We start from the raw sequence: 27500 nt of genomic DNA, 5'->3' as shown, positions 1-27500 counted from the left end.
TATCACCTTGTTTCAGTGTGTGTGTGTGTGTGTGTGTGTGTGTGTGTGTGTGTGTGTGTGTGTGTGTGAGTGTGTGTGTGTGTGTGTGTTAAACCACAGCGTTGATGTAATAACATAAAAGGTTTCCCTATGTGGGTTTAAGAACTGATGGGCGAGTAGATTGGGTACGACAACAGACCCATTTAAATCTAATGTGTATGAGTGAACATTTGTGTGTATGTATCCCTGAATCTTCAGCATGTGAGGAAGCATTAGAAATAGTAAGACAAGATACAGAAACATGCAGCATACATGCATGTAGGAACACCAGAACGTGGAGCATGTTGTGGTGTAACTAGTTGGCTCAGAGGGTGAAGAAATTAGATCAGTGTCAGAGTCAAGATGTGTGTTTCACTTTGTGAAAGGTTTCCATGCTTAGAGTAAAGAGTGTGAAGAAAGAACGAAAACAAAAGAGAGCAAGAGAGAAGGGTGGGGGTGGGGGGGTAGAGGAAAGTGTGTGTAGTGTCATGCAGTGACGTTTGTTTTGTTTAGACCAGAACAGATCAGAACAGCACTGCCTGAGGCAGCGGGCAGGTGGCTGTCAGTGGTGTGTGAATATGTGTGTGTGTGTGAGTGGGCATGTGTGTGAGACCATGCAAGTTCCTTAAAAAAGGTTGCCTTTTCTTGATTTATGGCCCTTTTTCTTTTAAGATGGTTTATGGCATACCTTGACACATTTATACAACTACTGTACATCCAAAATATCTGAAAGTATTTAGTTTAAACAGGTTTCTTAGATGTTTTAGGTAAATATTGTCAACATTAGCTGACACCAAAGATGGTGTATTCAATTGCAATCACTTCTTGAAAAATACTTATTCTTGTTAATATTATTTTCTAACAATCAGAGGTCTTCGGTCACAGTTTTTAAACTTGTGAAGTAGCAAAGCATCACTTTCACATTTATTAGATCTGTGACACATAAAAGCTTTTTGGGAAAATTTGTGAGTTTGATGAAACATTTGCTATTGTGAGCTGTCAAATACGAGTGAGAACAGCTACAGCTTTGGGTTAAATATATTGCTATTCCCAAACAGTCTCACTGCCACTTCTCCTCTCCTATCAAGGAAACAGAGAGCGAGTGTATGTGAAAGAGAGCGGGCCACTTAGGCACATCTCTCATCACAGTATTTCCATTATCGCTCCTTTCTAGCTGGGATGCAACCAGATGCCACTCACACACACAAACACTCACACACACTCGCTCAGGACAGACGCTACAGGGCCAGATTTAGCTACAAGTTTCCCGTGGGGGAACACCAGACGCCACCAGTTGTCTGGCGCTCCCCTCCTCTGTTTCCCTGTCCTCTCCTCCTGTCTCCTTCCCTTTCCCCATCACTCGCTCTCTCCTCCTCTGGTCATCCTCTTCTCTGATTCTTTTCTCTCTTCTTGGATTCCCCTTCTATAATATTCATTCACCAGCCACTGTCCTACAACAAACTGTGCATTTTATCCTCTCTTTCTCACATTTTTAATCACCGACATCTTAGAATAAGACGTGTCCTTTACGAGAGACAAATTATCTTTGTGTGTTCTGAACGTGAACATGTGTCGGCCAGTCGCCTTGACTGTATTCTGTATGACTGCGTGTGTGTGCAGCAATGAGACTGGATAGCGGCAGTCAGGACTGTTGAGCTATGAAGAGTCATGACGCACACTACCAGCTGTACACACGCAGCAAACACGCACGCAAACACATATGAGCACCAACACCCACACAGACTGCGGCCTTCCACCCGATCTCACTCATTAGGTCTTAGAGGCCGTGGGGAGCACGGCCAAAGTTGGCACAAGCTGTTAGTGCGAGTGTGTGTGTGTGTTTGTGCGGGTGTGCATGTGTGCGGCTGTGTGCCAAGGTTTATATTTGCAGTCTGTGGACTTGTCTCTCTAGTAGTCTACCATCTGAATCCAGCTGGCCGTTTATAGCAATATAGAGATGGGAGCTTTGGTTTGGGATTCAACACATTCTGTCTGTTTAACCATGATTCATCAGACGTGCCGTCATCAAAGCTGCTACGTTGTAAGGGAGCAAATCTGTCAATATGACCATATGTACAATGTACATGCATATTGAATTTTGCTGGCATCTGCACTGTGTGCCTCTGCCAAAGCCTTTCATGTCCAATGTCTGATCTGTGTTTTGTATTCTGTTCATGACAATTCTACGCATTACTGCTGAATTTGTATGTATTATGTCTGTCTTGCCTTGCCAGGTGTGTATAAATACAAATAACTGTGACAGCTACAGTGTTATTACCTTTGCTTGTCTACAGGTTTAGAACTCGTCAAACACGTTAAAAACCTAAATTAAATAAAAATGAATTGTTTTAGATTAGTGTTTGTCGAAAACTGCTTTCATTTTTCTCCTGTTTGATTATTTTTCATCAACTCTTTTACCTGCAACAATGCCCTGCTTCTCTCACTCCCCCCTCCCCTCTCTTCAGGCAGATTTAGGCCCCGCCCCGGTGACCTTTCGGTCTTCAGCTGACGCATCATTATGACCTCATTAAAAATGGACAGACAGCCATTGCCAGAGGGGAAGTTCTCATAATATAGTCAGGCCTTTTAATTGCCTCGCTCCAGAAATTAGCTGCTACATATTGGTGGGTGGGTGCCCCATGTTCGTTCATTCCTTCAGTTTAGCCCCCCCACCACCCCTCCCATGCTCGTTTACTCGTCTCCTCTCCTCTCGGTGAGAAACATTTCACATTCCACATAGACAGGTCTGTGTGTGCGTTTAATAGAACATGTAAAGAAAAGGCTCCACCCTGAGTTGGTTTACTGACCCTCTGGCCTCTTGTTCTCCCCTCTCTTTTGGTCACACACACACTTCCTTGCTGCCTCACTTCCTCTTCATCTCACCCTCTCTGTCTCCCAGGGCGACAAAGCTAATTTGAGGCAGATCTTGCCCTAAGGGGTAAACCACAGCATCCACACACACATACTCTCTACTCCACATCCTCCACCCCGCTCCCACTCCACCCATACCACTTTATCTTCACCTTTCTCCCGTGAGCTAGCCCCCGACAACCACAGTTAGCTCTGATGCTAACTGATCTAGTCACTTACCATTATCATCTATGCAATTCTGCTGCAACAATGCTTACCGGCATGAAATGCAGTGGGCAACGTCCTTAAATGTTGTGTGTGTAAAGGATTTTTAGCCGAGAGTTATTAAATGTTTCACCTGGTAGTATAACAATGTCCTCTGTCATTCTGTATATTGGCCTCTCCAAAGAATTATGTTATTAGTCCATTCTGAAATATTGTTAAATATAATGAACCAAATTACTGCCCCTGGTAAATAAAAATGTTTTAATAAAAAAATATTTCATAATTTTTTTATGTAAAGTCACTTTATAATCATTGGTAAATTAAAGACTACATCTTTTTTATGAAGGTGAAGGGATGCATTCAGCTCCTTTTCAAAGTTGTCTTTTTCAAATGTACCAGTTAAAGAGTGAAATGAGAAATGATTTTTTTTTAAATGGATTTATCAATTTTTCAAACTACCCTTATTCATATGTTGAGTGGGTCTCCCTGTATTAAATTCACACCTAGCACAATAAATGGGTTGCCTGTGGTCTGTCATGTTGATGTATATATACAGTATATAGGCCTAAGTGTGTGTGTGTGTGTGTGTGTGTGTGCACATGATATATGTGTGTGGAACAGGGGAGCAGCGGCAACAAAAGCAGCTCTTATTGGCTTAGTGGGCAAACCACATCCTAAATAGTTAAAATCAATATAGCATGTCAACCTATCTTGTTCACTCACTGCTGAACAGAATCTAGGCAAGAATGTATTTAAAAGTCGAGCGTTGAAAGGAAATGATGTCTAAAACATATAGACTTGCAAATGACAGCTATGTCTGGAGTTTATCGACGAGGACGGTGTGGTGTCTGTGTCCAGTAGGAGGATGAAGTCTGAGCTGTGTGAACCGTGAGACTGTCAGAGCTGCCAATAACACATGCACTTACACATGTGTGTGTGTGTTTGTGGCCACATACTCATACGCGAGACAAAACAGGAGATGAGACAGAGGTTCTGCCTATGTCAGATCAACTGGGAGAACAAACGCTACGACAGCAGCTTGCTGGGAGAGTGTTTGTGTGTGCAAAAAAGAGAAAGAAGAGAGAGAGATGAGCGTGCTTTTACAGTGAAGTAAAACTGGGGCTGTTGAATTTCATTTAAGTGCCTGTTTAAGTCTGAAGCTCTGAGTTTTTTTTTTATTGTGTATTACCTTCTGTTTTGGAGAGAAAAAAATCATTTTAAAGACAGGAACAAACTCTATTTTTGTGTGAAGATCTAAATTCCCAGAGTCTCATTTAGACTTTTTTTTTTTTTAATTTAGCTTTTAGCCTACAATATTAGTTTTAATCACAATTTTAGAATTTAGATTGTTGAATGTTTTACTGTAGTTTTTTTATTTGCAAGTTCTATTTATATGTACTCTTTGTGTCATTTTCTATGATACATTGTCATTAAAACTGCTTTGGCATGATTTTTGTGGATAAAATGTATCTTGTATATGTTTTTTTTATCATCCTATTCTAACCATGGTGGGAAATGTGGGGTCAGGGATGTGAAGTTGTCAATCCATAAATAATTTGCACCAACTTCTTTGTCAGGTTAATAAAATGCGCACGTTTTTGTCTTTTAAAACAAAATTTCCTTCCTCAAACTGTTGGTTATGAGCATCACATAAAACTGTTTGAGTGGGTGAAAAGCCAAAAGTATGGATGAGTGTCATAGTGCCAACAGGATAGAGAGAACAGCAGGTGAAGAGGAGAATGGATGGATGGAAGGCATGAGAGAAGCAACAGAAACAGTACAATAATACTGAGTGGGAGAATTGGAGGGAGAGATGAAGACAGGAATGGATGGAAGGAGGGCTGGCAGGCGTCGGCAGAGGCACGCTCCCTGACCATTGTAAGGGAGGGGGCGTAGGCCAGGTCTCCCATCAATTACAACCTTGACCCTCTTCTCTTCTCCTCTCTCTCTCACACACACTTTCTGCTTCATTCAACCACCCTCCCCCTGCCTCTCATCCTCCCCTGGTCCCTCTCCTCTGCTCCTATAAATCAATCTCTTCTCCCTCCCTTTCTTCCTCCCTCCCTCCCCCTAGCTCTCTCCCACCTTCCCCCTCCCTCCATGCCCCCCATTCTCTCTCTATAGGCCCTCCTCTTCATCCCTTGCCACTCCTCTCCCTCCTTTCATCGTTGGAAGTGCAGTGGGAGTACAAAGGTCAGAGGTGGGCAGACAAGAGGGAGAGAAAGAGGCAGTGGCAATGAGGGAGTGTGAAAATGAGAGAGTGAGTGTATTTAATCAAAGTGGTGTGGGCGCAGGTAATGTCTCTGGTTTCGCTTTTTTTAACCTTTCTTTACCAGCAAACAACTGGTGAGTGTTGCAATTATCCAGTAATTTGTATTTTTATCTCATTTAGGTAAAGTGATAATATAGTCAGTATAATATAGTCAGAGTCTGATATTGGGTCTTTGACGGACACAAGGCAAAACAGAGGCAAGAAATAGATTACAAAGGACTGTATATAAAAGGAGTGTTTACAAGGACTAAGAAGTGTTACATGTAGCATGGTTCAACATGAATGAATCATTGTCATACTTGGCTGTATCTCAGTATATTTACCATAAGCCAGTGACACTATGTTTGAACAGATGGGAAAAAAACAAATTTCCCATAGTGGACTTTTGTATGCATTTACTCAATCTACTTAATTGACTGGTTTGACTTAAGTTTTTACATTTACTGTACCATGTGTCATGAAGTGAAACTGCAGCCATTTTTATTATTTTGGTTTCTAAAACAGTATCTTTGGGAGCCATAAATCTGGTTGATCTCTTGCAAAACTGAACGCAGTGGCACATGATGCAAATGCTCTGCTGAGGCCGGTAGAAGTTGCTAATCCTGTCAGCATTGGCTTCTATTAACTGCATGAATAAACAGTTTTAGTAGGCTTTAAAATGCTACATGTAGCACAGTTAACTGAGAAAGATAAGGAAGAGACCTTTTCCCTTACCCTCCCTCAGCATGCCCACAGTCAGACACTTCATGAAGCGGCAGGCCTGGCACGACTTGCGTCTCCTCTTGGTGATCTCGCACTCGTTCGTGGCTGGACAGCTGTACTCAATGTTGCCTGTATGTAAACATGTTGGAGGAAGACAAAAAGGGAAGTTTCATTTTAGACAGATACGTCAAAAGACAGGCGGGCTGGCAACCTCTTCAGAGTACTGAGCATCCTGCTGAACAAAACAGGAAAAAGAGCATAAACAGTATGTTTTATTAACATTGATCTATGGACAAAGAGAGAAGAATATAGAGTTGGAGGTTGACACAAACACACATGGACAATAAAATAAACCTAATGACTCAGCTACCTTGATCTTCACCTTTAAGATGAGACGGCCTTTTGTTGGCATAGTGCAGTAAAGAGCAAGCTGCTGAAACCAAATGATTTACAAATGACCACCATAAGCAGACAATCTAATTTCTTGTGATTTGAGTTTCTGTATTTGGTCATTGCTTTATGTATGTACAGATGGTTTCAGTCAGTGGTTCACTGTTACTTCATTAAATTCATTCAACTGGCTTAGAATACAGTGTATTTGTATGTGTGCGTGTGTGTGTTATGTGGGTATATATATGGGTGCATGGGTCATGGCTGGAGCAAGCTCAAGTTGCGTGACAGGCTGCAGTGCACTCATGGTAACACTCTGATGCAGAGCCGAGGATAAGATTATTAGCCAATGTAAGTCTATTAACTTCACAACCCTGGCCAAGTAAAATAACAACACTTGAGGTCTGCTGGAGGCTAATAACATCTTTACCTTTGATTGTTGACTGCGTCACTAGGTTTCCTCTTAGTTGCGGAAACCTTACTTCCCAATGCCACATTACATTCACAACAATATATCCACTATGTAATAATGTCTTTCTTTTTTTCTCTCCCTTGCTTACCATTCTTTCTACATATCCCCACCTCTATATTGTCATGTCCTATGTCTTTGCTATTTTTCAACCCTTTGCATTTCACTATAGGCCAAAATTAGACCTGTTTCCAACCATCTACCCCTTTTATTGTTTCCCATTTTATTCTGCTGTTTTCTCATTTTCAGCTTCACTCTCCCTCAGCTCTGCTCATTTCCTCCACTTAGTAATTTGCTTCCAGCCAGTTCAAAGCAAAGCACAGTTATGGATTTGTTAGGGCAGTTTGGACTGTTACACAATTGCTCAAACAGGTTTATTTGTTCATGAAGGTTTATTTATCTATTGTTTGAACTGTTTTGAAATGTGAACCAAAAAACCTTTTGTTGCCCTTCTCCTGTGCCCAACTGACAACTACAGTACCCCAGCCAGCCTATGCATCTCCCACTGAAACAGAGTAAACAGTGATTGCTATTGACTGCTGCTGTGGCGAGGATGTTTTCTCATTACTGAGTTGATTAAAGGGGCTAGTTAGCTTGGGAAAAGGCTAAATGCACCAACACTTCTTAATGGGTAACAAGATGCTCATTAATCGGCCTTGTTAGTTAAAGTAAAGGCTAAACATGCTAAATGCTAGGCGAACCCTTGCAGTCTAATGGACACTACTAATGGGACTAGTTAGCCTTCACGCACCCTTTGCATGCTGATGATACAGGAGGAGCACATTAATTCAGCAATTAAGAGGGACACTTACCTAACACTTAACACTTACCTAGCACTATGAGGCTAAATGTGGTAATGACACAGGATCTGCGTGGGTTAATGGGTGGTCAGTAAAAGGCCTTGTTAGTGAAGGCTAAACAGGCAAGCGCTGCTAAATGGATAACTGCAGTAAAGAGCCACTTATAGAGCTGGTAGCACTATGGCTAAAATGTGTTCAACCTTCCCTGAAAAAAAAAAATTAACAGTTCCACATGCTGAGTGCTACTGCAAATGTGAGTGTCAATAAGGAATAATAATAATAATAATAATAATGCATATATTTTTGATTAAAGTGGCACTTATGACAGAACTGTATTTACAGTAACTCAACACTATCTCTACTGGAGGCGGAGTGGACTTTAATACTGGCATGTTTGCACACTGTACATATGCAGAAAGTGGGTGGGCAGTGTAGGCTTACACTACAGGCCCATGTAAAGGTGTGATATAAGAGGCTGTATACTCTTTGTATGCTCAGACACAGACATATACATCCAGCTTGAGAGTGGGGGTATAGGGTATGAATAAGAAAAGAAGGGTTTATATCAGAATGTCATTGCTCTCTGTGCGTGTGCGTGTGTCTCTTTATTTCTGTCTTTATGTGTCTTATTGTGCACTGGGGTGGGCTTAGATCCGAAAGATTCTTGGAGGGTCCTATGTATAACGTGTGAGTTTGTGTGTGTTGGTGTGAGTGAGGGGGGATGTACGAGGGCCTCAAATCCCCTGCAATCTCCTTTGAGATGTGTGTGTGCGTCCACCTGCTGCATGACAATTGACCACTATTGTACAGACTGTGTAATATGAATGTTGGCCTGCCATACGCTTTGAGCCGTCTTTGTTTTTACCTCTCCTGATCTTACACCTCTAACTTTGTCCCACTGCCTTCTTTTCTTGGTACCTTGGATTTTTATGAGATAGTTTTAACTGCAACAGTAACAGAAAACATCTTATCATCCTACAGCAAAATATGCAGACATGCAAATATGTATTTGTATATTTTAAATTGTTTCACTATTGAGGAATTAGCTTCTTTTCTTTTAAGCAGCATGAACACAGCTATCACACAGACTCCCTTGTTTGATTGTCCCACCTACCATTTTTACCGCATTCTTCATTCATTCCTTTGCTCTATATCACTATGATCTTTCTCATCTTCCTGCTTCCTGCTCTCATCCACCTTTCGTCTTCCCTCTTGCTGTCTTCCTATTCCCATTTCATCGCCCTATCCCTCCCTCTCCCAGACTTTGCCCTCCTCCTCACTCCCCTTTATCCCTCTCTCTCAATAAGGGAGTGATAGATGCAGGTTGTCAGGTGTCGCTGGACTGACGCCACAGAAACAGCAGCTGCCAGAGCCACTTCCTCCATGCTGCGACACACACACGCACACACCTACACACACATACCACTAATTCCTTCCTACATCCATGTGCCCAGTCCACCCTCCCCATTCTCCCCTCTTTTTCTCATTCCTTGTTTCAACTTGTTGTTTATCCAAACCTCTCCTCTCCTCTCCTCACCTCTCTTCTCCCACCCCATGCTCTCCTCCCTGTCCAGCTGGAGGTGTTTTTTGGTGATTACCTGCGGTTTTATTGGCTAATGGGTTGAAACATACCAATATGTCTGCCGCTGCCCATCTGAGGCTGGCCCTGCTTTCCAGCCAAGATCCGCACACTAACACACAACCGTGCATAAACACAGGCATATGTGCACAGACGTACACACAAACCTGCACTACATGGATGAGCACAAGCCCAAAAGCCCACACACAGAGACGCAGGGTAACACAGATCCACTCTATCTGTGGATGAGTTTAGCCAAAAATAATGTCATGACCCATTTGTTCCAGTGGATCCAAAACTGCTCAGTCTGCATCCAAAGGAACATCAACAGTAGTACTGTAGCACAAACACTGATGAAATAAACAAACTGAAATTTGTTCATAAAATAGCCTTGCATTTGAGAGATTTTCTCAATGAATTACATCAATTCGCACATTGAAAATAGTGGATTATTAGCAATTTCTTAACCAACTGATTTTTCAGTATATCCCTCTGGTCTTCTTCCCATCCATTCCGAACTTAACTGTTGTATTGCTTCAACCTTTCGTGACAACAGTCCTGTAACTAGCTTTGACAAAGTCCTGACCCATAACCTCAAACTCCAACCTTCCTGATCTGCAACATGTTCACTACAGGAAAAAGGAGGATTACAAATAGAATGAAAATGAGTGAGTGACGGAGATGGGGGACAGAGCAGTGCTTTAAATCTATTCAAGGTCATAGTCTCTACTATCAACATGGCATCATATCAATATGTTCTTGTATTTAATCTGTAACTGGGTCCTCACCTATGTAACCTTTAACAAGCCCTCAAATGAAATGAGACTTGTGGAATTGGTTAACTATTGGACCCTACAGTGATGACAGATGAATTAAGGGTTAAACCCATACACAGAGTGATTATAAAGCCATGTGTGCAACTGTCTAGTCATGTGTGTTGGTGTCCATGTGTGAATGTGCCTCTATGAGTGTGTCTTTGTGTGTGTTCCAATCTCTTTGTCAGGATTTCACCGTGTCGTGATCTCATCCCATAATAAATACATACAGGTCATCTCTAGGTAGTGCTGACCATCTAGTGGATGTAAGACCCCCCTCCAACCCCCCCATCTCTCCCTGTCCCTCTCTCTCTGGGGCTTTCCTGGGAAAGCTGCTTATCGGAAGCAAAAGAAAGCAGCGACAGATAGGCGGATGGATGGAAAGGCAGATAGATGAATCCTGTCTGATATGACTGACTGACTCAATGGATCGATGACGGCTGGCTGACTGACTGGTAGCCTGGTTACTGCACTGGCATACTGACTAAAGGCTGTCCTGCTGACTGATGGACTGATTTGTTTTATAATAATTAGAATTGTTAGTATCATTACTCAAATGCAGAGTTTTCAAAGGTTTATCACTTTGAAACTGTCTAACATTGTGGCCTTTATTTCCCCTACCTAAAACTGGTTAATTGTCCTATGGTTAATGGGTTGTTAAAGGTGATATTATATATTTTGAAAATCTCATGAATCAACTGCCAACAATAACTTGATCTTCCTACATGTATTATCTGCATAGCCTGATATATCTTATTCCAGTGTGCCATAGTGCTCCATTGTGTCCTATAAAAAATATTTTAGTTAGCCACACCATTGCACTTCCTGACATGTTCCTTCTATATGATCAACATGGGAGCTGTAGTTTACTTTGAGTTGACCCTACAGAACAAATATCATACCACAGCCATAAATACTCGCTAACACATGAAAGCAGTGGGTGAGATTATTTCCATTTCCATTTGAGACTTGTGGATCGTCGTCTTTTGTTAGAATGTGTGCACTTGGTGCTGAGAGCCACTGTCAGGGAGTGGGAAAGTACTGAGAGGGAGATTGTCACATTGTTGATTTTGGTCCTTTGGGAGTTGTTTGCACTCACAAAAGTATAGAATATCACCAGCTTGTGTGTTTTACTATAGATAAACTATAGGTAAGCCATCTTGTATCAATCTGTTTTAGCTGTGCTTACTGTGAAAAGAAACTTGAAAACCATCATAATCCCCAGTAAACTCATCATTTTGTGTCAAGTGCTACATTGGTGAAGTTGAATTCACCATATATTGGATGATTTTCTTCACATTGCATACGTTATGTTTAACTAGGATGGTTGTGTGGGTGGATTAAGGAACAAATGATTTACTGGTTTGCTTCGTGGCTAATTGGTTGTCTGTAAGACTGACCTGCGCTTTGCTTACAAGGGTAAATGAAGGGCACAGTGGTGATCAAGCTGAGAGGTTGAGTATGAATTAAATAACCACAAAACTGGAGAGAATAGCCTAAATACCTGTGCACTTTCTAGACTACTTCTAACCCTAACAAGAGACGAGCAAAGGATTACTGAGCCTAATTCCTAGTACTCTTCTCATCATGTGGATTACTGTTCTATCCCTTCTCTCCTCTTCCCCCTAACCTGAACTCCTGACCCTTAGACATAACCTTTGACCTTCCTCTGACACTACTTTATCTCCTAGACAACAGGCTTATAGCTAACACTCTTCCTGTGAAGCATAAGCAGCTAGATCTGGGAATGCAAACACAACCTGGAAATTACTCTTTGCTGTTGATGAAGAAGAGGTCAAGGTTGAGGGTGAAACAGGGTGTGTCTTGTAGTTGATGTGCATGAACCTGAATTGCAGCTTATATTTGAGTGTGTACGTGCATGACGTGCATTGTGAAGGAGAGAGAAAACAATAGACTGCAGTGGGTGTCCTGGTGGCTCACTTAGCGGACTTCATGTACCATTTAAAATCTGGGTTCACATCTGGCCTGTGGCTTTTATCATGTGTCCTGGATAATGGCTCAGGTGTATGTGCATGTGTGACAGAGACAAACAGTTTATGCTTCCACTGCTGTGTGTGCAATATTTCTCTGTGAAGGTGTGCCTTTTTGGTGCAAAGTGTTTTTCATATTGCAGTTCAATATGAAAAACACTTTGCACCTTTAACTTCTGACCTTGCGTCTCCCCCAGCCAACCCTGCATTGTGTTCTTTTGCTGTGATGTGTTTATGACCTTTCATGCACTTTCATAGCTTCAATAATGCAAATTTGGCAGACATCTAACTAAAATAGCTACAAAACGTTTTCTTGTCCATTTAACCCCAAATCGATTAAATCTTATTGTGATGTCTACAGTTTTTAAAATATATCAATTTCACCCCAATTTTGACAAAGAGGCTGATGTAAAGACAAAGACACTAAAACAGAAAGGGACAATTAGAGGCTAACCTGAAATAATAGATCTGACACATCAATGGAAAGACACAGGGACAGAATTATAGATGGACGAACATAGAGACAGAATTATACACAGAAAGTCAAAATGGAAGCCAACCTTGTATGGTACGTTTGAAGAAGGCCTTGCAGGCCTCACAGGATGCCACTCCATAGTGGTACCCTGATGCAATGTCCCCGCACACCAGACACAGCCTCTTGGGCATCGAATTCAACATGTACTCGCACTTAATCTGTGAATCTTCCCCAATAGTTGACGAACAGTCCTCATAACGCTTTGATCCAGGGCCGCCAGCAGGACCCAGGGGCCCTGCGTTGGAGCCATAAAGGCTCGGGGAGTCTAGGCCGTTGGGGTGGCCGTTCATCGTGGACGAATAGGAGCCTGAGGCGTCACTGGAGCCACCAGGGGAGTGATGGTTTAGACTGTCAGTCAGGGAGGCAGGACTAGACGGCTCAGTCTTTATATAAGAGGACGGACAGTTGGACTCAAGGTGGCGCTCCTTACTGGACATTCTGCAGAGAAGCCTGAGGGAGTGAGACAGGAACAAAGAGGAGAAGTGGAAGAAAGTATTACAAGAAAATGTCATTTGTAAAATGTAAGAAAAGTTATGGACATTTATAAGGAGAAGGAAGGGTTTAGAGGAGAAGCAGAGATAGAGGAGAAGAAAAATAGATACAGTTAAGGCAATGTTCAATGAAAGAAATTCAGTTTTTGAGAGTCAAATTACAGCAATCATTTGTTCTGATGCTGTTGTATTTCCTCACTGTCAATTTCTACAGTAGATTTATATTTTTTCACTTAACCTCTGTGCGGTCTTTAAATGATGCACACACACATGTACACACAGAATCCATCCATCACATTTGTTATTCTGTTCTTGAGAAAAATAATAGAGAGTAGTGCAGAGGGGTAAAGACGAGACAAGGTAATATGAGAGACTTAAAAAAACTGCATAAAAATAAATAGATTGTGGTTCATTAGGGGAACCATGTACAAAATGGAGTTGCAGAGAAGCATCCATGGAACCACACAGTCACACCAACACATACACATGCTCAGGGCCGACGGTCATCCGTCACTCTCCAGTCAATAGCAGCTTGTTCTACATGAAGGTAATCAGTAAGCAGCCTCTCTGCTGCTCAATCATCCCAAAGACAGCCTCACACATACATGGTGCTCACACACACACACACACAGATTTATACATGGTCATATTCAAGCACACACACAGACACTGTGCAAGAAGTTAGGGGAAGCCATGCATTACAGGACTGAGTTGAAAAAAGAAACAACAAAACTAAACCTCAACTAATGAGTGCCACATCTTCACTGTATTCCCCTCCCCTCCTCTCTTAGTCTTCTCTGCTGTCTCTTGCTTACTCTACTCTGCTTCCCTTCCTTGCTCCCTCCCTCCTCTCTTGCTTTTCCTTCTTCGTCTCCCTAAGGAGGCTGACTGGTGTCTTGTTAATGGCAGTTGTAATTAACAGCTATCTTCTCTCTGTCCATATCTCTCCATCCCTCCCTTTGTCTACCTTACTATCTATCTGCCTGTCTCCCTATCACTTCCTATTCACTGCCATCTCTCTCTCTCTCTCTCTCTCTCTCTTCCTCTTTGCATTACAACTCTCTATTCCTCTAACCCTGCCCTCCCTCCCTTCTCTCCCTTTTCATTGTTAAAGGCAGAAAGCACAAAAGGGGTTTTTAATTAAGGCAGGATGCTGCTAAACGAGGGGCTTCTAAAGTCCAGTTGGCCTGTAAAAGATCCCTGTTCTACAGGGACCCATAAAACACAGACAGCGCCTTGACGGAGAATGGAGAGCTGGTCGGGAGAGGGAAGGGTGGGGGAATAGAGAATGGATACAGAAAGGAAAACAGGTAGGCAGACAGACAGCCAGCCGTAGCAAGAGACAGAACGGAGAAAGAGAGAAAGAGGAGTTGGCTGCTGTGACTGATGACAGCCACAGGACAGACGGACAGCATTTTCACATCTGAATAGTCCGGTTTTAATGTGCAATAGAGCATTAACGTGCTTGATGAGCATCAAGATGAGACAAAGCCGTCCGCTTCCTCCAGCCAGACTCTACCCAGGTACGGCGAGGCAAGACGCTCCTTTCCCAGAATTTTTGTGATTTTTTTGAAAGTTAATTTTTCCTTTCATAAAGTGACATGACATTTATACTGTAGCATACTTTGGCCTTTCCTCACCCTTCTTTCATCATATTATTTATTCCCACCATCACTTCTTCCCTCCCCACCCTGCAGGTCCTTCTAATTCAGTGACTCCATTAATCGTGGCTTTGTGGTATTCACCAATGTCTATAAACCCATTTATCTGATGTTGAGGTAGGCCTTGAGTTTGGGATGAGGGGGACGGTGAGAAAGGTTTGGACACAAATCAAGAACGAGGAGAGGAGGTGAGAGAGAGAGAGAGTCGATGTGATGATACAGAAGGAGAGACAGAAACACCTATAAGGTGCTTGAATAAGCAAAGAAGAAATAAATGTAAATGTGGGATAGAGTGATGGGATGATAGAGATCGCATAGGGCTCTCTATGTTCTAACAGAGGGAGGGAAAACACGGCGGTGACAGAAAAAGAGAGTAGACCCATTTAAGTAGATGATGTGATGGTGATGATTTAATCTCTCCTTTTTCACTCTTCATGCTCTTTTGTGCCCCCTCCCTTCGACCGTCAATCCCTCTGAGTACCATTAAGTGAAAGAGTTTAAGTGCCAAAAGATCTCAGGCGCTTTTTTCCTTCTCTCTCTCAAATTCTCATCTATCTCTCTTTCCTTCTTCCTTTCCATTCCCCCTCTTTGCTCTCTCTTTCTTTGCCTCTATCATCTTTTTCTCCCACTCTCACATCTTTTCTATGAGCGCTCTCTCCCTGCTTATAAATGAAAAATAATGGCAGTCGAAGGGGGAGGAATAAAAAGAATAAAAAAGAAGACATGCGTGCAGAGGAGAGGAGAGGAGAGGAGAAGAGGAAAGAAGATTAAGAAATCACAGCCAGTGCGCTGTGCCGAGCGAGAGGTTGAATGCATTTATGTATGTATGTTATCAGTATAATTATGGCGCTATGTAACGACGGCTCAGTGCTGAAAGAGCAGTCTTATTGTGCCTGTCGGCTCTTCAGATGAGTGTGGAGAGAGAGGGAATGGGTTGGGTCTAATTTTTTTATCAATTCTTTATGTTTTTAGGTATTTAAAGAGATTTATATAAAGAGAAAAAGGCTAGAGTGTGTTTCTTTTTCTTTTTGAATTCTCACAAGGGGCTCAGAGACGCGAGCAGTGTGTTATGAGATGATTACAGTAAAACACAAAGAAGAGCAGTAATCAGATTTCAGCATTAGCAGTTTCGCTCCATTCCATTGCAGAAAAAAGGGTTTTGAATTTCATTTTGTTCCTGCGTTTCTGTGCATTTTGATGCACTCCTGTGGAAGAGCATCACACTGACTTAAAAATAAAAGCAAGTAGCAAATAAAGAGATTTTTGTGGTTTTGAATTACATGAATTACGTGGTAAAAATGGTATCTAGCTGCTATTTCCTCAATCATCATTTTACTAGATGTAATGAAGAAAGCAATTATCTATTTCGATCAATCATTAAATGTTTTGTGTTGTTTCTAGGGCTGGGTACTGTTTAAAAAATGATGATACCAGTACCAATAGCAGTACTCTTAAAGTGGTACTGATAGTAAATACTGATGCTTCATTCCATACCTTTTCTCCACGTTTGATGAGGTGTGGTTGATGCTTCATCATGTTAGTTTTTTCTGAAATAATCTTTCCACATTTTACATTACATTGCATTTATTTTATCGTCTCAGGGATGTAGTATATATATCTTTTTAAATGTTTGGTGGCATCTGAGCAGGCTGAGCCGCCAACTCCGTCACATACACCGTGCACGACTTCACCATCACAGACCGTCTGAGTTTTTAGCTGCTGCGGTAGAGGCCCAATCACAGGTTGCATTAAACTGAATGCTTGAGGTGACTGCTGCCAGCAAAACCATACAACCAGTCATTATTATTTTCTAGATCTGTGTACAAACAGGATGGAACGACTGGAGAAGTTTCGATACTAATTGGTCCTGGATTATTTCGGTCAGTACCTTTAAAGTTAGCGAGCGCCGATTCCCTGCCCTCGTACTTTCAGACAGAAATTCATTCACTTACCAAAGCACATAGATGGTAAGTTTTAGTTTCACATGAACAACATCAAACTAAGTGGTGGACACTTTCATCCAAAATATTATTCTACCGAAGTTCTTGTCAGGTCATTGAAATACGTAACTTCAGACTGACTTAGGTTTGCAATTCAGAACTAGTGCCCATGATAAAAATGACCACACATAAAGTGTTCGTGACTCCAACTAGATATGAGACAAACCAAAGCAAGGGGACAAAAGTGTCTGTTTAGTTCCTGCAGACATCAAATATTCAGAAGGCCTATTTACCTGTCCCTTACTGAGGGAGAACACACATACACCCCAGAAAGATAACCACCTTTCCTTGTCTCTATTTCCAGCTCGATCCCTGTCATTTTCTCTTTCTTCCCATCTTTTTTTTTTTCCATTTCTCACTTTTTGAAGTCACAGTGACTCATGAAAGAGAGATAAATATGTGGACACGTGGTGAGAAAGCACCAGAAAGAAGAGACAGATGTCTCAAAAAGAACAAAAAAGAAAAGAAAAGAGAAGGAATCCTTTTTTTTCCTGTGTTTGTTGAGGGAAGGTGGGCCACTTTGGTATGACAAGCTGTCATTAGAGCGGTGGGCTGATGCAGCGCCCTGACAACTGGCAGCGACAAACATACAATCATCGTATTAGAGCAACTACTCTGCCTCACTCTGTGTCTCGGTGCTCTTCGCTGTGTGCTCGTTTAGTCTGCGTTTCTGTGGACACTCACACTCTTTTATTATATACAATCCTTGTGCGACTGTCTCACTGGATGGTGGCCATAAACACAAACTGATCCTCAAACAACTCCAACTGTTTTTGTCCCGCCCCAGGTTAGAGAAGAGAAGAGAAGAGAATGGAGCGGTATAAGTTGCTGCAAGTTGAATAGAGGTTTACAACAGACAGTTTGGGTGTCATTTTACCCCTCTCCTTTCACCACCAAATGAGAGGTTTAGATAACACTCAGTTTGTTCATAACCTGTCTGACGGCTCATGTTGCTTTTTAGGGCTTAAATTTTATTCTGCTGCTGTTATTCTGTTAAGGACAGACAAAACTGCATTTAACTACATCTTGACAAACTTCAGCGCATGCAGCTGTAAAGGAATAAAGCATCACTTTTTTTGGTTTTTAGAACCAAATTCCCATGGAAAAAGCAACAAAAATGAGTAGAGAGGGATAAGACGAGAGAGGAAAAAGAGCAGGAAGAGAAGTGGTAGCAATAAGAGACAGAGATGGCAGAAGTGCTGACAATGTAGCTACCACGGCTTGGCTAATACCTTTCCATCACACCAAGCATTGTGCTCTCGATGCTGATAAGAACACACAGTCCAATAAGCAAAAAGAAAAAAAAGAGAGAAAAAACCTTACACAATTCTATCTAGATGATACCAGCAATGCTTTGGGGGAGTGAAGGAAGGATGGAATACAGAAAAGAAATACATTGAATTAAAGAATGGAGTAAGGAGGGGAATAGGAGCAAAAAATGCATTTACATTTCCATAGTCAAATGAATAGAATGATTTCATCAATAGACTGAATTGCTTTTCCAGCTGTCACACTCTTATGTTTATTCTTTCTTTGCTCCATTTCTCTTTCTATTTTACTCCCTTTTCAATGTTGTCCTATCTGTGGAGGGTTGTTGAACTGCTGCTTGTCAGCTTGTTAGTTTGATATAGGCACTCGAGTTCACACACACACACACACACACACACACACACACACACACAAAACAAACGTAAACTCAACTTGTTAGCTGTAAATGTAACTCTTATTAAAGAATTACAGTGAGAAGATATTTTCTCTTTTCCTGTGGCTGAAAGACCAGACATGTAAAAAATCTTTTTTAATGTGCTTCATTCTGTGTGCAATTTTTTGGGTAAGTTGTAATTGAATCTGTGTTTTCACATGTGCATTGTGTGAGGTGTGTGCATAGTTTAAAGGCGGAGAAATAGAGAGAGAAAATAATGTGTGTGTTGCTGAGTAGTGCTGGTGTGTGTTGGTGTGTGTTTGTGTGAGTATGGGTGTTGGAGCTTAGCTCCATAGACTCACAGCGTGTAGATGATTATAGTTGTTTTCAGGGAGAAAAATGAATAAAATAAGAAATAAAAACTCACGCAGTGACAGTCAATCTAAACCACTCTCCCTCCTACTGAGCTCTCTCTCGCCCTCTCTTTCCTGCTCTCTTTGGGTCTCTCTCGTCTTCCCTACTTCTCCCACACAAACACACTCTATCATTGCTTCTCTCTCTTTCTCGTGCATCCACACCATGTCACACACACCACCTTACACCACACACACTCACACTCACACACACACACACACACACACACACACACACACACCAGGGAGCAGATCAATTGTTACAGTGTTAGTCGGGCAGGAAACCTGTAATTCACTTCATTGGCTGCAGAATAAACCCCTGATTACATACAATCAATGTGATAATGGCTAAAACACATTCTACCCAATGGGCTGTCGGGCTGTAAAGACTAGCAGAGGAGAGGAAATGTGAGTGTGTGTGTCTATATTCCTGAGAGTATGTGTCTGAGTGTGTGTCTTTAGACACTATGACTTGTTCTTGGTATGAATTTTAACATAACAAACACAGACCTGCACACACTTCTGCTGTATACAACTATCCGCACACACACACACACACACACACACACACACACACACAGGTGTGAAATGAATTGGGTAAGACTTACAGAGGCACAATAGTGGGGCTAAAGCTGTTATGATGCATCCTGGGGTTTATAAAGTTTGCACACACACACACACACACACACACACACACACACACTCTAGATGTGAATGGATAAACAGTGGGGGGCAGCACACACAGGGCAGCCTCAGCCAAACACTATCGATTAAGAATTATGTGCTTTTCAAACTGCAGACTGCAAAGTATTCAGGTACATCATGTTGAGTCTGGTGATATCAATGCATATCATGTGTCTTCGCTCACAGATTCACACAGCACTGTTAAACCTGCTCCATGTTCTTTCTTTTTCTATTTTTCCCTCTATTCTCTTCATTTCTCTTCTCAAAAATGGCAGTTATGTTCCAATTTTTTTAGGGGAATTCCTTTTCCTCTCGAAGTCTCTCTTGATCAGTATAAAGGATGATTTAGATTTGAGAGTCTGACTGCATTGGTGTAGTTATTTAAGTGAAAAGATATGAAGAGGTTGAGCTTGTTCAGGGCAAAACTGTTAAAGCGCTGTACTGCTAACCCTGTGTGTGTGTGTGTGTGTGTGTGTGTGTGTGTGTGTGTGTCAGATGGGAATCTTGATGATTTAGGTCATTTTCTAGCGGAGCACTAGCTGATAAGTGTGTTGCTGCCAGGCACTATCTTTGTCACCATGTCTCTCTCTCTCCTTACCTCTGTCTTTGTCTCTCTCTCTTTGCCCCTCTCTTTTTCTGTCTCCTTTATCTGCTGTGTGTCATTGTATTTGTAAGGGTGGTTGTCTACTGTAACAGTGCTTCAAACCTCTAAAACGTCCAGTATGCTGCACAGCAGGAGTACAGTTAGCAGTTAGCCTGTGAACTGTATTCAAGTATTTGCTAAATAGAAATAAATAAATTACTGCAAATTAGATGTCTAATTCAGTTCTATTTTGGGACTTGGCAGACTAAATTGCATACCATGTACTTGTAGTGACCTCCAGCCTTTTACTGGAAAGGTTGAAGAGTGGAAATCAATGACATAACTTAATACATCCTCCTTTAAGGCAAACCTTTTATAAAAGATACTGCACGTTCCAAACGTGAAATTAGTAATCCGCCTTTTTGTGAGATATGTAATGAACTAAATTAGTTTAAGTTATATGCACAGCGGACGTAATGAGACTGACACATATACTGAACACTGCTTATTCACGTGATATTGGAAGGTAATGTTGGTGCAGGTGTGTGAGGGATATACATCGTAGGCTGGTTCCTTTATAAAGAAAGGTCATTGATCAAGGTTAGTGTTGGTCTCTCTTTCTGTGTGTGTGCGTGTGTGTGTGTGTGTGGATTAGCAGTGTTATCGCTGAGCATTAGGGGTGCAACAGCCCATCCAAACACTTACCGACACTTGCCATTGTGGCAGACACACATGCATTCACACACACACACACACACACCCAATTGCACACATACACATTGGATCATTCGTGTACAATGAGACATACAGCCCTGCTACGCTCTCACTCTAATATTCAGACAGATAGAGACCTGGGCAAGGTGCCGTATCAAATGAAATTGTGCAGAAGTATAATAAAAAAAGAGTTTAAAAAAACAAAATATCCCCCATCGGATTAAAAACACATTTTATTAAGCAGATGGTGAAAGAGGATTTCCACTCTAGTAAATATGACAGGGCTTTCAAATGTGACACGGGAGGGAGGCAGAGAGTGGGGAGGGGAGGAAGAGGGGAAACAGACAAGGAGGAAATGGGAAAAGAGAGCGCACTGCTGCGAAAGAGGGGAGAGACAGAAAGAGAGAGAGAGAGAGAGTGTACGAAGCAAAGTGGTGAAAATGAGGGAGTGGAATAAAGGAGAAAAAGAAAAGTGGGAGAGGAGAGGAGAGGAGAGGAGAGGAGAGGAGAGGAGAGGACATAAGTGAGTAGAGCGTCAAAGCTGCATTCTTTAAGCAGATCAGATTTGGGGAAATTGGGCTGTCACTACAGGATTGTGATGATTTACACCTATCCATCACAGGGAGGACGAGAGAAGCAGAGCTGGAGTATGTACAATAATGCAGAGAATCTGTTAAAATTGAGAAAATCCGTCTTAAGAGGCTGACTTCAATTCAATATTCCATAAATAATACATTTAGAAGTCGAGAGAACATATTAAACGTTCTGTGAACATTACTGATACTTGTAAAAATAGTCTACCAAAGTTATTGGTAGAGATTCATCCAGTTGATGACTTGACTTTTGTTGTATGGTTACATTATGTGACAGAAACTGTGGATGGAAAAAAGACTATTATAACTTCAAACACAAAACTTCCTCCAACATTACCCAGATTTATTAAATGATCATTTGAAAGAACGATCCCACCTTTTATAAATACATCTACTGCTGTACTGTACAGAAATGATCTGCATTGTCACCAGCTGCTGTTGACACTCGTCCCCCTTTGCCTCCTTGCCTGATCTTCCCCCTCTTTCTCCCTGCCCTCCTCCCTCCCCTCACTGCTGGCTGATGCACCTTACAGCCTCGCTCCTGGACCATCTGTTAGGGAATCTAATTCACATCCACTCATAATCAGGTTTGCTGGAGTGCCCACTGTCTCTGTCTCTTTTTTTCTGTCTCTGTCTCTTTCTGGCCTGCCTGCTTCTTTCTTTCTATTTTATATTCTGTCTTTGATTGTGCATCATTCTCAGTTTTTCTATTTTTCTACAATGTCCATGTCACTCTGTCTAAATTCAGTTTTGTGTATTTGGATGTTTCATTAAAATCTTCCTCTACACTCACTCCAATGCACTTCCTCAAGTAAAAAAAACTGGCACCAGTGTTACGGCAGTGATGGAACGAATTCATCTTAACACAATGACAGGTTGATCTAATCATTGCGTGATTTTTTATTTAGGTTTTAAATAATTTGCTTGTAGTACAGGATAATCCACTGCTGCTCATCTCTGCAGAATTGGCTTTGCTTTCATAGGGTTTTTCCTAAAAAAGATCACTTTTAAGAAATATTGCAAATTACATGGATTTAAAATCTGCACTTCAGCATTTTAAAAGGTAAAAAGAATTTATAAGCATCAATTTGACTTTGGATGGACATCACACAAACACGCACAGCATTTTATCTGTGCATGTTTGTGTATGTGTGTATTGAATATGTGTGTTTATCCATGACTGAGAATAAGGCGAGTTGAGGTGAAGGGGGTGGAAGTTAATGAGAGGTGAGTGTCTGAAACCCTCTCTTTCTCCCTCTCTCTCTCTCTCTGCTCCAGCAGTAATCCTCTTCTATAAATCTGCAATCCAATCAGCGTTGTCCACACTTGCGCACACACACACACACACACACACACTCACACACACACACACACACACGCACACACACACACACACACACACACACACAGAGCTGTTGGGAGGCCCATCTGTGTGTTAAGGCAATCTGCTTTATCATTATGATTACATTGGGCTCAGTTTACAGCAATGTGTGTTTGTGTGTGTGTGTATTCAAGCGCACCCTGGCTGCCTGACATTAATCACATTCCCATGGTTTGATGGCCTAAATAAAAATAGGAATAATATTGTTGCTGTCCAATGAAAACTGCAGATCTCCAAAAACAAATCAGGAATTTTCTTAAGATTTCAAAGAAGTTTTTGTCCCAGCAAATCTCCAGGAAATTAGCTTTTCATGTTATTTAATAATTATACTATATACTATATATATATTACTATAAATAATGTATAGTTTTTGACAGATTTGATAAGAAAATGGTATTCTTAGTGATAAAAAAAATAATGTTAATAACTTGTGTTGTTGTGTTTAATATTGTGTACATACAAACATCTATATTTTGTATATTTTTTCCCAAAGGTGTGTTTAGTGTGTGTGTGTGCGTGTGTCAGAGTGTGTGACTAAATCCCATCAACACAGTTAGGGGTCAGATTGTTCATTTGATCTTATACTGCATGTGTGTGTGTGTGTGTGTATGTGCTCCTTCTACTGTCTATATGAAAAGAGAATGCATGTATGTATGTGTGCACATTTATGTGAGAGGATGGCTTGACTTGTCCAGTACTTAGCTTCAATCTTCACTTTTTAATAGATAATATTTATAATGCTTTTTTTAAAGAGTATGTCTTCTTTAGCAGCAGTAAATAATCAAATTAATGGTGGCTGAATTCCATTTAGCTGCTTTAGTTTCAGCAGGGTCCTGCTGTTGTGTATGGTGGCTCACTGTCACTGTGCTGGCCCACTGGGACACATTGTTAATGTTATTAGTAACAACTGTGATTTTCCTACTATGACAAGTCAAAATGTAAAAAGGCCGGCTGTGATTAAATTCTTGACAATAAACTGCAAATGAGGAGGCCTTTTTGTTCTGATTTACAAGGTTACATATCCTTGTATTAAAATATACAGTAGAAGTCTCCTGTGAACTTCGGCAGATTGTTATCTGTCAACTAAACTATTGTTGTGTCACATCTGAGGCTAAGCATAGTTTTGGCAGTTGAATTCAGAATTACAATATCAAATGTTTGTTTTAATTTGGTCCAAAGCTTGAACCAATGCAGCGGAAATAATGTTCCCCTATTCAGAGGGTAGTGTGTGTGTGAATCTGTGTGTGTGTGTGTGTGTGTGAATGCAGTGTGTGACTTCAGGCCATGGCGTGACTCCCTCGCCCCTGGCAAACCTTTACACCTCTCATCACCAGACTTCACTGTCTGCCAACATACACACACACACTGATATTGTGCTAGTAACACTCCTGTTGGTGATTGGCTGAGAGTCTGCGTGAGAATGGCTTGCCAGACCTCTAATTGGCTTGACCCAGACTAACCCTGAAATCCTATTGGACTAAGACTTCCCAGTCTACAGTGCATACAGGCGCACGCATACACACAAGCTCTCACACACTTAAAATTAAAGGGCTTTGCAAAAGCCTAACAATGCACTAATCAATAATGTTCTAATAGGCTGCAATAATACAACAACAATACCAACGTAACACATGACAGTAATGTTCATTAGGGTGATCATGTCAGTTGGTGACATCACACTGTAATGCTGTTTGGTCACAACAATACAACATCCAGAGTGACATGCTCGCTGACTAAATACTATTTTTTCCATATTCATTGTTACGGAACAATAGATGAAGTTTTTGAAAAGCTTTTTGCTACAATGGCATCTAATAATGTCAGTTCAAACATTGGCAGTGTTTGGTCACAAGCGCAGGTGAGAAAATGTATAATGACAGAGCAGCAAGCCCACTTGTCACATATTCGCGCTCATTTGCATATAATAGTGCCACAAGCCTGCATTATGCTAACTATATACAAAACACATACTTACAATTACAGTTTTGCAATCTGGGCGCACGGCTCTATCTCTTATCCAGAGAAACTTAGAATGATTAAAAGACAGAGAGAGGAAGTGGCCAAGAGGGAGGAAAAACACTGAGAGAGAGAGAGAGAGAGGGAGAGAGGGAGAGAGGGAGACGGAAAGTGTGTCTGTGTTTCATGCGTCACACATTTGCTGTGTTTTAACATGAAACAAGCTGCATATTTACAGTTTATGTTCTAAAAATGGACCAAAGCAGCCCTCGGCTTCACCTGCCTTAATCAACAAAACTTATTACTGATTTCCACTGGAGAACTTTGCAGTGAAATTTCACTTTGGCTAAAGCTTTTCATGCTTTATTGCACATGCAGATGGCATGGGGGATTACTGTTATGGTAAAAGTGACTGTCCTTCAACCAAATGATATGTGTTAATGCCCCCGCGCTGGGACGCATTTGCACTACTGAAGTGTCCTTGAGCCAGGGGTTGAAGCCTGCTTTCTTGTGGTACCCCTGTTATATGCTGTGAAAATATAACGCGACAAATATAGTGCTACAGGTAAGGACAGATACATGTAGCAGTGGCCACAAGGGTTATCAAGGTATTAGCGCGTTATTTTAAAAATGAAAATATTAGCCTTTAAGCACTAAAACACGTTTCACACATGCACACACAAACACAATGAATATGAATATGTTCTCTTGACTGAGTAAAGACTAGTTTGTCATGTTTTTTTCTATTCAGCAGTGTAAACCAAATAGAGCGAGGAACTTAAACTTTAGACTGGGCTACTCCATGGTCGACCACTACTCCGTGCCTGTTGTCACTGATGATCAGATACAACTGATTAGGGTGTGTAATAATATTGAGTCTTAGCAGTCACTCTAGGATCCTATAGCAGGGGATTTTTTTTTTTTTTATTCTTAATTTTTTTTTAAGGACCTAAGAAAACTAAGAGAAATTACAAACTGCTTGACAGCAGAATCAATTTGAACATATATTCTGCTGCCATGAAATAAGGAAAAGAAGAAAGAAATATCAGAATTAGAATCAAAGAAAATTAAGAAAAGAAATACACAGCCCTCATATTTGAATAGATGACAGAGAAAAGTTACCTTCCTCAGCGCTATCTCTCTCTGTCTCTTTCACACACAGACGGCCCACTAAAAACACTAGCTTTTGATGTCTGAAAGTGCTTGCCTTTTCTTTCTCTTTCATCTGAGGTTTATAGAGGTCAAGTGTGGCTTTTGTGTAAAACTGAACCTAACAGATTAATAGATTCTTTTTTCTACATTTTTTGCTCTCTCCCTCCTTTTTTATGTGTCTGTGGTCCTCTCGACATTTTGTCTTACCTGGGGTTGTAGAGGGCATGTGCGTCTCTCATGTGGTTGGCCTCCAGTGGATCGTAGCTCTGGTGCATCCTCCAGGCGCCAGCGCCGCATTTATTATAGGTTGACTTGGAGTTATCTTCGCTGCTGCTGTTCACCAATGGCCCCTTCGATAAGTTCATTCTGTTGGCAAGGGCAAAGTGAGAGAGAGAATGGGCGAGTGAAAATACAGCCAGTGCAACAGAGGAAAGGTTGAGAAACAGCAGGTGGGAAAGAGCAGCTGAGGCCTGGCCTGTCTAATGCTGCACGGGGTTCGAAGAACTATCAACCTATCAAGTAAAACATTCAAAATCTGCTCTTTTTGAAATGTAAACACGAGGAGAACAATGTTTCAGCAATATGAAATAATGTAGTACGACCTATAAGAAAAATGAAATGCAGCAACAATAACCAAACTAAACTTTGTGTTCTTTTGTGAACATGAACGATTTCTCACTATCAGAATCTAGTTTCCAGTTTCAGTTCAAATGAGGAATTAAAACTACAGCATTACATATTAAACTAAAATATTAATATCTTAAAAAGTTTTTTGATATTCAATACATTTTAATTTGACCCTTTTTTGTACAGGTGAGGACACTAACAAGAGTACAAACAAAAAAAAAATGTTCAGAGATGTAAAGAAAGAAAAAAAAAACCTACATAATGCTACAACAATTGCATTTTTTTGGGCAAATGAATTGGAGATATTGTAAAGGAGAAAAAACTTTATTCTGCTTCACAAATCTGTATTATTTTGATGTCTTATAAATGCACATGTATTCAAACGCACGCTTTTGCTCGTCTGCATGTCCACCGTAGATACACAACAACAGTATATGTACAAGGTTATACAAGTATGTAACTACTTAGCGCAGGCAGCGGAGAGACAAGAGGGTAAAGAGACAGCCGGAAAAAAGACACAAAGAACCAACATGCTGGGAGCACCGACAGGCTGACAGACAGACAGATGTCAGCCATGCAGACAGATAGACAGAGGACAGACAGCTTAGGACTTTAAACCAGTACATGGGACTTTTGTCCTGGAATGTGTTAACAAATGTGTTTAACGTCAGAGGAGTTTTACCAGTTTTAGCCTTGGAAGACGCTGAAAGACTGAGGGAATATAAAAGTAAAAGCACCGGTGAAGGGGCCGCTATCTGTCAATCAAATCCAGTGCTGTCGTCAGGGGAGGAGCTGTTGCCGGGGTGATAAGGTCACCGCGGGCAACAGAATCAAAATCATCCATTGCAAAAAATTAATTACTTAAATAACACGGAGTGAGACAGAAAAAAAGGGACAGTACTTATAGCTGACGTCAAAGAGGAGGAGAGAGGGCAGGGTTTGTAATAGAATTGGGTG

The 27500-nt window shown here is 41.2% G+C and overlaps 1 protein-coding gene across 2 annotated transcripts in view; it reads right to left on the bottom strand.

The window, feature by feature from the left end:
• The window catches only part of esrrga (estrogen-related receptor gamma a), a 71504-nt gene that overhangs the window by 33912 nt on the left and 10092 nt on the right, over nt 1-27500 (bottom strand). Inside the window, exons 2-4 of one of the 2 annotated variants that reach the window (XM_070827859.1) lie at nt 26124-26282; nt 12672-13096; nt 6080-6196 (exon numbers count right to left, since the gene is read on the bottom strand). In XM_070827859.1, the coding sequence (XP_070683960.1) occupies nt 6080-6196; nt 12672-13096; nt 26124-26282 (701 nt within the window). Of the gene's footprint in view, nt 1-6079; nt 6197-12671; nt 13097-26123; nt 26283-27500 lie in introns of those variants that run through there. The other variant, XM_070827867.1, reaches the window with a different exon arrangement.

Source organism: Pempheris klunzingeri, chromosome 1, assembly GCF_042242105.1.
Source record: "Pempheris klunzingeri isolate RE-2024b chromosome 1, fPemKlu1.hap1, whole genome shotgun sequence".
In the NCBI taxonomy this organism is placed as follows: Eukaryota; Metazoa; Chordata; class Actinopteri; order Acropomatiformes; family Pempheridae; genus Pempheris; species Pempheris klunzingeri.
Note: the sequence above shows the minus strand (reverse complement) of the source record. Positions and strands in the feature narration are given on the sequence as shown.